Source organism: Sinocyclocheilus anshuiensis, unplaced genomic scaffold (assembly GCF_001515605.1).
Source record: "Sinocyclocheilus anshuiensis isolate Anshui unplaced genomic scaffold, SAMN03320099.WGS_v1.1 scaffold446, whole genome shotgun sequence".
In the NCBI taxonomy this organism is placed as follows: domain Eukaryota; kingdom Metazoa; phylum Chordata; class Actinopteri; order Cypriniformes; family Cyprinidae; genus Sinocyclocheilus; species Sinocyclocheilus anshuiensis.
Window position 1 is genome coordinate 2,628,925 of NW_015544247.1, and position 10,187 is coordinate 2,639,111.

At 37.2% G+C, this 10,187-nt stretch overlaps 1 protein-coding gene across 2 annotated transcripts in view; it reads left to right on the plus strand.

Moving 5' to 3' along the window:
* The first annotated feature begins 277 nt into the window (after positions 1–277).
* Positions 278–10,187, plus strand: part of LOC107697740 (protein dispatched homolog 2) — a 15,201-nt gene continuing 5,291 nt past the window's right edge. Inside the window, exons 1-7 of one of the 2 annotated variants that reach the window (XM_016498576.1) lie at positions 278–580; positions 6,031–6,435; positions 6,533–6,565; positions 7,295–7,418; positions 8,753–8,877; positions 9,013–9,110; positions 9,220–9,317. In XM_016498576.1, the coding sequence (XP_016354062.1) occupies positions 489–580; positions 6,031–6,435; positions 6,533–6,565; positions 7,295–7,418; positions 8,753–8,877; positions 9,013–9,110; positions 9,220–9,317 (975 nt within the window). In that variant the 5' untranslated portion in view covers positions 278–488. The remainder of the gene's footprint in view (positions 581–6,030; positions 6,436–6,532; positions 6,566–7,294; positions 7,419–8,752; positions 8,878–9,012; positions 9,111–9,219; positions 9,318–10,187) is intronic. The other variant, XM_016498577.1, reaches the window with a different exon arrangement.

A 10,187-nucleotide genomic window follows, 5' to 3' on the forward strand; every position in this document is an offset into this window, starting at 1 on the left:
AAACCACCTTGGATAAAACATAGGCTACATAAATACTCCAAGAAGCAAATTTGTGTAATTGGACCTTTGACTCCAAGAGTTAATTAAATTTAGCCCGTTCATGTGACAACTAGCACCAGTCTATTCTATTTCATTAGCCAAATTAGAACCGTCAAGAACGTATTGCATTGTATGCAGCAAACCATTGCAGCTTCTTGTCATTTGACTGAAAAGAATACCAGATCATTTCCAATTTCGCTATGTCTTTGGCTACACACCCTTGCAGTGTTAAGGCGAAGTGGTTTTGTTCTCCAGCGCCACCCTCGGGAGAACAGCGCGCGCTCAACTCACTGTCAACTCCTCAGATCACAGCGCCACGATGAAGCAGACTCCAGACACTCACTAACGCAGGCTTTGCCTTCCACAGCACGACCACAACCTGCCTCGATTGCATTCTGCTCAGAATTACACATTGGATAGGGACAGTGGGAAATTACATTCACTAAACCATGGACACCGTGTCCATTTCTAGAGAGCGCGATGATGCTGAAATCACAGATTCATCCACGACAGAGGGATCTTCTCAGGAAGCACCTCAGAGGTACGTGGATGGCGGGGCTTATAAGGCTTATTGTTGGAGCAAGTGTGTGAGTGAACGTTAGTAATTTAAATGGTTGTTTTTGCGAATAAACAGGAATAACGATCGTGCCGCTTTTAAGGTTTCCCAGTATCTGACCCACTTGGCTTTTGTTTACAAGCGAAAAAATACTATTCTCTGAGGGTAACAACCGAATAGTATTTTGAAAGTACAAGGAGATCACGAGGGAATAAATACTACGAAATACTATAATTTACTGGGTTTGTCGTGATGTTATCCATAAACTGACATGAACGCTGATCTTGACGCTGATCAGTTGATGTGTTTGGTCACAAAAGCCTATGAATGCATTTCTAGGGCAAACTCCATGTTAATTTATATTTGACCTACAGTACATCTGACATTCAAAAGGACACATGGGAAATATTCTTTAAATTCTTGCAATGTATGACAAAATAATGTTCTGCAGCGAAATTTGCCACTTGCAAATTTAACTTAAAAATATAAGAAGCACATCACATGAGTCATTCTTTATATTATTAGGCTACACACAGATAAATCATTCCTGTTATGCAGTACATACTTGATAAAAAGTAATTTTGAATAGTAAAATTAAGGAAGTATTTCTAGGGTACGCCATATGATAAATATGCTCTGGTCATCAAAATTCGCCTAATTATGAGAAAATGTATAGAATGCTTAAAAGGTCAGAAATGAGAAGCCAAAGGTGCTAAGTGTGGAACTGACATGTCAACTTTTTATGTTTAAACATTTTCAGAGAAACATATCAGTATCTATAATTGTATCTAACAGAATGGACTGCTTTAAAGTGAGATATTAGTGTACTATTTTTTTTTATTGCTGTTATCTATGTGTATACCATTGTGACCTCTGATCTGAAGACAATCTTGATGTTTTTGGATGCAAGTTATTAGCATTAGCATTTTTTACGTCATTTAAAAAAATGCAGACAATCTATACAACCTATAGTACCTATCTACAGTACACTTGCTATTCAGAGTGGCACTTGAGAAATATTCCACTTTTACACTTCTTTTAATGGATGGCAAAACAAAAAAGAAGAGGAAATCTTTTCTTTCTAGCCTCATTAGTCAGGCATGTTTCTTTTTGTCTGGAGTAATTCTAATAATGAACTACACCGGGATCTAGGACTCTAAATGGAGGTGTTGACTCTGAGAATGTTAATCACAGGGCTCATCTGCTACTCTGACTGAGACATTTTGCTTCAGCATAACTAGGTGTAGATTCCCTGTTCTGTATCGACAATGATTATCTTTAATGACGAAATCTGTCTGTAGATCAAAGTACCGCTGAGCAGATGGTGAGATGCGTTCTCCAGATTTGGTGGAGAAGATCCAGCTGAAGCTGCAGTGACTCATGTCTGAGTATGACCCTCTCAGGAGAAGCCTTGTCTTTATATTCCAGTGCGATGCGCATACGTGGGCCCCTCTTACCAGCCTTTGATTTGTTAATCAAAGGTTTTGTTCCATGTTATTATCAGTTGTTTATGTTACTTAAAATGGCTGCACGTATCCTACACACAAAAGCAAGTGCTTCATCTCCCAAAACTATCACAAACAAGCCTGGGAGATGTTACAGTCTGGTTGCAAAGACATTAATCTGAATCTTTTGGTTAAGAATTACACTATTGAGATGACCATTAATTATAGTTTAATTTAGTCTGCATGTGTTCATACACTGAAAAAAGGTAACATCTAAATTACCTGGTTTTATTCAAATAAAAAAGTATTTAGCATGACTGAATCAACCTAAATACATTATTTTATACCAACAAAACTCATTTTTATGGGTTAAATCAGGTAAAAAAAAAAAAAGCTCTGTTAGGTAACAATTGCAGGTTACCAGGTTTTACAGTGCAGAAAGTTTCATTTATGAAAAAGAGATTATTAATTGATTATTAAATGTTATGCTTAAAGGCAGCTGCTTTGCAATTTGGTGCAATAAGACGCACCTATGAGCAGTGTCACTTGATTCACCCTTGTGAATCGGTCCAATTATTTTTGATCAGGACTGAGTCACCATGGGTATCAGTGGCCTGAAGTAAATCTCAAGCAGTGTAAGTGTGCATTATACTACATGGTATTAGTCAGTGTTTGCCAGCCAACATGGCTGATATCCACTGAAATGTCAGGGCATCTGTTCAATCAATTCAGTTTCTGTTACATTCCAGGCATTTATTCCAGATCATGACTCCTACCATACAAGATCAACCGAGTAAAAAAGCTTAGGGGAGATGTGAATATGAACTGAGCAATGTAACTGCAGAATCTTATTTATATGCACATACAAATTGGTGCAAAGGGAGCAAACAAATTAGGTATTTAGTAAATATTTATGCTTGCTCCAGTAAATATTTAAGCTGACTATAGTTAAATAGGGCATTTTATGAGCAAATTCGCTCTGGAAATTACAGTCATATCCATTAAGCTCAGTTTTCCTTATCCTCGAGTCATTGCTGGGTTCAGGATGGGATCTCATCAGTAAATATGGTGTTTTTCCTTGTCTGATGCTGAAAAAATGAACTGATTTCACGCTTACAGTCTGACAGGCCACAACAATCACCTGGCAGCACAGACCGCCTGACACGGCGTACCAGCTGCAGAGCTGTCAAATCAAATTAAGCATGTGTTCCTTTTGATAACCGTCAAAACATCTGCAGCATGCACACAACCAAAACCCATGAGCTCCATCAGATGCTGAAGGGTCATTGCAGGAAAATTATGCCTGTTGTTGCTGAGCTTTTGATAACATATATAGAAATTTAACAAAATTATGTAGAAATTCTTCAGAAAGCCTTGTAATGGGAACAAGCACTCTCTTGTAATGTAGCAAAACTTTATTATATCTGATTACAATAATGGGTTCATCATACGATCATTAGATTGCATTATCAAATTTCCTGATGCTATTTTTGCAGCTCTGTTTAGCAATTGATCCACAGCAAAGATTGCCATGTTTTATATTTATATAAGCTGTCAGTCAGTAAAATGCAGTACACCTCTGCAAATCTCACACAAGGAAGCAAATTAAGAGACCCTGTTTTGCTGGTTTTAGGATGGTGATCCTAAGGATGGAGTTAATGGAGATGAAGCAGTTCACATCCAAATAAGCAATGTGTCAAGAATCATTTTAAGCATTTAAGCCAACCAAGACGCTCAGTAATGGGAGATAAAAAGGGCTGAGGGTTAGGAGCAAGTGTTTTGTTTAATCCTGGTGAAATGTAGCATTTATTCCAACACTTCTGGTTCAAAAGTCATTTTATTTTCTTTGCACACGATTTATAGTTGTTTATATCGTAAATGGCCAAATGGGATCAGTCTTGCATATTATAATCTGCCCAAATTAGTTTGCACATCTAAAGAATCCCAAAAAGACAGCTTATTTGTTTCTTGAACACATTTACAGCAGTCATGTGTGCCAGTGTTTGCATAGCTTGTCACCTTGGTAATACTAAAGAGTCAGCAGTACATCTGTGTAAAAACAAGCTTGTTAAAAGCTTATGATTTCATTGTTATTAGGACCTGTTAATGTCTAAGAGAGTAGTTGAAATGTTTTCTTGCACCAAACCTGCAAACTTTATAGTTGAAATGTGGTAAACAGGGATAAACCGAAAAAAAGTTTATATTATGACACATTATTTGACCTGTCCTGAACTCAGTAAGCTGATAGCATATTTTAACATTTCAGCATTGTAAAATGTAAAGGTACCCCATAAAGAGTCATAAATTGTATTATTAGTATTGTGGATTGACTGAATAATGAAAACATGAATACTGAATATTAAGCTCTGATTCTTCCTGGTGATATACACATTATTTAGCAGTACATTTTAAGGAGTTGTCCCACTCTCATATTTACTTCCTGAGCAGTTGAGTTGTAAGCACTAGTGAGCCTTTTTCTCTCATCTGAACAGGCTTTTATGAGGTTGACAGAGTAAGCTGATGGAGTCCCTCCCTCTTGACCTAACTGGGCCTTCGAGCATTTCGCTGATACATTTTTTAGACATCATTGCTAATCTAATATACAGTATGTTGCCAGCAACTCAGCTGTGCACTCAAAAATTCTCTATAGGCCATTTCCTGGCAGAAATAAACTATATGTTAGAGGCATATTGTTCAGACGAAACAAGACAACCATAAGCTTTTAAAAAAGTGGGACAGCTAATTATTTTATATCACAAAATTAAATACTAAATCTTTAAAGGGATAGTTCACCCAAAAATAAAAAATCTCTCATTATTACTCACCCTCATGTCGCTCCAAACTTGTAAGACACAAATTAAGATATTTTTGATGCAATCCGAGAGCTTTCTGACCCTCCATGGACAGCAACAGAACTGACAAGTTCAAGGCCCAGAAAGGTAGCAAGGACATCGTTAAAATAGTCCCTGTGACATCAGTGGTTTAACCTTAATTTTATGAAGCTACCAGAACAAAACAAAATAAATAAATAACAAGATAAGATAAAATAACAAAAATAACTGCACAAAAAGTATTCTTGTAGCTTTCGCTCTCGAATTTAATAAATAATATCTTAATTTGTGTTCCGAAGATGAACGAAGGTCTTACAAGTTTGGAATGACATGAGGGTGAGTAATTAATGACAGAATTTTTGAGTGAACTATCCCTTCAAACAAATTTTATTTGTTGGTCAGTATGATGGATTCAGACATTCAGTGCATGGAAATTGAAAGTGTGTGTGCAAACACGTGAAATCAAAAGCAAAATGCAGCGGTTAAATGCCGTATGCATGACTATATGCATAAACACCATCAGCGATTAAATAACAACCCTTTTACGCTTAGCACATAAACAAGTTACAGTCAATCATAACCTAAATATGATTTCCATTTACAATTTATTATACCAAAATACGTCATTATAGTAACTTTTCGCCTCATCTGTCAAATTATTTTATTATTAACATCAGAAATGACTAATTCTGTCATCTGATCACTCTTAGCTAGACAACTCAATCAGTTCATTTGTAAACCAGTTCAGACGTTTCATAAGAATCAGTTCAAAAGAATAATTCAATACAAATCTGACATCACAATTGCATCTCGGAGCAGGTTTTGATTTCATCACGTAACTAGGAACAGCATGTTTTTTTTCCTGAAATGTAGTGAAGCACAAAGTTATGAACTGACATTTAGTGAAGTGAAAAAAATTAATTTGCCAAAATGACTCGACCGGATTGTTGATTCAATCATTCAGTGAGTGATTTATTCAAGGCTGTTCTTAAAACAGTTCTACTTGGTTCATTGCAAAATATTGTTAGGTCTTGATTTCTTCACTTCAACATAATTAATGTGACTTGCTTTTTTCTAAAATAAAGTGGTGTGAAAGTAGCTACGGAATAGACTGAAAACATTTGATGATTGATATATCATGTGACTCTTTTATTTACAGTGAGATCCCTGAGGTTTCGCTGTATCCTCCAGACAGTGACAGCACAGAATCTCAGACGTGTCCGGTCAAGATAGAGGAGAACCAAGCCGACAGCAGCAGTCCGCTCAAGTCTCACTCCTCTACTCAGCTCCACCATCAAGTATCGCAGGGCTCTGGCTATCATTCACCACAACACAAACGATGCCCCTGCTGTGGCCACCAGCAGTCGAATCAAAGCAATGTCTGTCCAGGTCAAATGAATGCTTACCATCAGGCAGACTGTTCAGCCAGTCCTGTGAAGACTGTCCATAGCTGCAGACCACCATGCCTGCCTTCGTGTCACAATAAAACACAGTGCCATTGGCTTCATGAATCTCATGATGGCAGTAACCACAAGCCTGTACAGCGTCACATGGTGACAGTGAGGTCCGGACTCTTTTTATTATAAATATCATTGTAATGGACATATATCTAGTTGATTGTAAACATTTAATTATGTTAATCACTATGTCTGTCTGCTCAGTAGGAATGATGGCTTGCATAGGATACCATGGAGGTGAGATGCTTTTATAGCAACTTATGATATTTATTTGTTTATATAACAATCACATGAAATTCATTATTAAAGGGGTCATATGATGCTGCTAAAAAGAACATTATTTTGTGTATTTGGTGTAATGAAATGTGTTTATGCGGTTTAAAGTAAAAAAAACACATTATTTTCCACATACTGTACATTGTTTCTCCTCTATGCCCCGTCTTTTTGAAACGCGTCGATTTTTACAAAGCTCATCGGTCTGAAAAAGCGAGGTGTGCTGTGATTGGCCAGCTATCCAGTGCGTTGTGATTGGCCGAATACCTCAAGCGTGTGACGGAAATGTTACGCCCCTCACATACTGTTGATGCCGTCACTGCCGTGTCCCGGCCAGAGCAACGAGACAAAAACATGAAAACCCATTACAAACGAGGCATTTGTTGCATCCAGTGGGGACATAATTACTGATTACAGGTCTTCTTTATGCACCAAGAGCTTGTAACACTCCAAAGAGAAAGGAAAAATTGAAATCGCATCATATGACCCCTTTAAGATTATTATTTACAGTAATACAGTAGTGTACATTAACATAGTCTTATGTTCAGTAGTATATTTAGAGGAATTCGGAAGAAGCATTCAAATACTAAGCAAAAAGTGCATGTAAATGCAGTGTGGCAAATATCAGCAGTATAATATAAGTTAATGTGAACAAATTAACACCAGTTCATATGAACACCATTGATTTTACAGCTATTCCCAGGTTATAGTTCAGTACCCGATGACTGTACTCATCTCATGTACAGTAGTTCTGTTTGCCTGTTCCCTTGCTGGGATTTTGACTGGTCCTCTGCCAGACTTCTCTGACCCTTTGCTGGTGAGTATCTGCATCTCTGTAATATATGTGCTAAATAATGAAGTTTAAAGGGATAGTTCACCCAAAAATGAAAATTCCATCATTAATTACTCATGTCGCTCCAAACCCGTAATGCCCGGTTCAGACTACACGGTTTTAGCCCGATTTTGCCACGATTTGCTTGATGTAGGGTGTCGTGGGAAATTGTAAACGACAATGGGTGTCGGGACGCAAAATTCCATCGTTTCAGCACATGTAGTGTGTCATAGTGGACGACAACCGATTCCGCATCTGCGATGCTTCACGACATCACGACAGAAAGACTAGCATGTTTTATTTTTTTTCCGTCGTCCACGGCGAGTTCTGTCACATTGGTGACGTTGACCAATAGCAGCACAGAAGCTCTTTCATACACAGGTTTCAAACATGGCAAAACGAAAGAGAGATGATGGTGCTGCTAGGTGGAATTATGAGATGGAGGAAAGGTTCGTGGAGCTGTTATGATGTGTCATCGAGGGACTACCACGACAGAACAAAGTCAAGTCAAGTCAAGTCACCTTTATTTATATAGCGCTTTTATCAATACGTGTCAGTTGTGTTTCTGTCATTGGAGGGTCAAAAAACTCTCGGATTTCATCAAAAAAATCGTAATTTGTGTTCCGATGATGAACAAAGGTCTTACAGGTTTGGAACGACATGAGGGTGAGTAATTAATGACAGAATTTTCATTTTTGGGTGAACTATCCGTTTAATGCTTCATGTTTATGCATCTGTTTGTACTACAAGAAAAAAAAAGTAAATGAAGCATATACTAAAAGTGATGTAAAAATAAGTAAAAAAAATAAATAAATTGTAAGATCAAGTTCAAAATAACATATAAACTCACATTGTGAGATAAAAAGTTACAGTTTGGAAAAAGTGTCACAATTGTGAGATTTGCAACATAGGATTACTATGGAAGCCCCGTTTCTGCCATCGGATAACTGTGACCTTTTTTCCTCACAATTCTGACTTGAGGAAAAAAAATTGATTTGTGAGATATAAACTCAGAATTGCGAGGTTAACTCACAATTGTGAATTCATGACAAACTTTTTATTTAATGGAGGAAATGGGCTTTACACCTAAGAGAAATAAAGTCTTTACAAGTAATAATGCTGAAATTGTGAAATTGTTTTTTTTACTCTGAGGCAGATATAGGCTTGTGCCTACGAATACATTTGTGAAAATAAAGCGACCAGCGGTGGCCTTTCATCATTAGAATTGTAAATTAGCCTCTCAAATGACTTAAATTCATTTTTATAATGACTTCAAAGAGTTTCTTCTCACCGTTCATGTCTTTGATCGGACCTCACAGGGATTTGAACCTCGTGGAACAGACATAAGTATCCGGCTAGCAACGTGGATGAGGTTACAGCAAAACACTGGACCTGGAAAATCACTGTCCCCATTTCCATGGCAACTCACAGAAAGAATAGCAGGGTATTTTGTATGATACTAAAAATACTTTTAAATATAATTTCTACCACTCATCATTTCACTAAATCAGACTGTTGCTTTTATTACTAAAGGATTGTATGCTGTGTTTGTATTGAAAAAATCCCGTTTGTCTTACAGAGAAGACACAGTTAAATCTGAACCTCAATCAAGAGAACGATCAAGAAGAATGTTGCGCAGAGATTACACTGAGCACAACTTTTTTTGTAATGCCCCAGGTGAGATTTTACTTACGTTTTATCAGATATTTCCAAATCTAATAAATCAGTAAATGGAGCACAGCATGTTTTATGTTGTTTTCTATCACCCCAATGTGTGGTACTGTAGGAGAGCACTATGCTCAGCTGGTCTTCCGCTCTGGAAACTCTGCCAGTCTCTGGAGTCTAAAGGCAATTTACTCCATGTGCCAGATGGAACAGTCACAGGTAAAACAAGGACTATATTTTCCCAAAAGGGCATGATATTCTTAAGAACTTGTTAAATGCAGTGTTTTGATGGATATATCTGATAGAATCGATTCATTAATAATCAGATTCAGATATTAGAGAATTCACTGTGATCTCATTAGTGATTATAGATATTTGTACATAAAGTTTGGTTCTGGCACACGTACAATTCTTCTGCATTGAACCACTGTTAACACATTGACAACATCTAAAATGCATCTAAAAGCATTTTTCATATAAACAATTTGTAGAGACGTACATAATCAATACAAATATATTTCTAATATAAATATTACAGATTTTTTTGGTTCCTGTACATTTTAGGTGCTGTCAATATGTATATATAGTATTTGTCTGCATATATCAGGGACACGGGAAGTAGGGGTGCTGAGGGGGCTGCAGCACCCCGCTTTCACATGGTTGCAAATGCAACGCCAAGTTTGTTCATTTAAATTTATTCAGTTTTAGCATTTAATAATTTATTTGTAATTATCTCTGAAATGTAAATTGTAAGTGGGCTATAATAAACCCATGTTTATCTCTATAAACATGATTAATTTTACTTGTGATGTTTTCTATATGGGATGATTAGCCTAATCCTCATGGAGCACGTGACGCTGGTGCGTGGTATCAGACATGAACTATACAGAATGCGAACAAGATTAACTTTATATGAGATAATGGCGCAAAAGAGAATTTCAGATTTTTTTAAATGCCCATCCCAGCAAAAACTTCCCAAAATCGGCATCCAAACAACACCAGCCCCAGCACGAGCACCGACGTAAGTGAACCAGCTTACCCCCCCACCCCCCACACACACAGCACCCCCAACCGAAAACATCTTCCCTC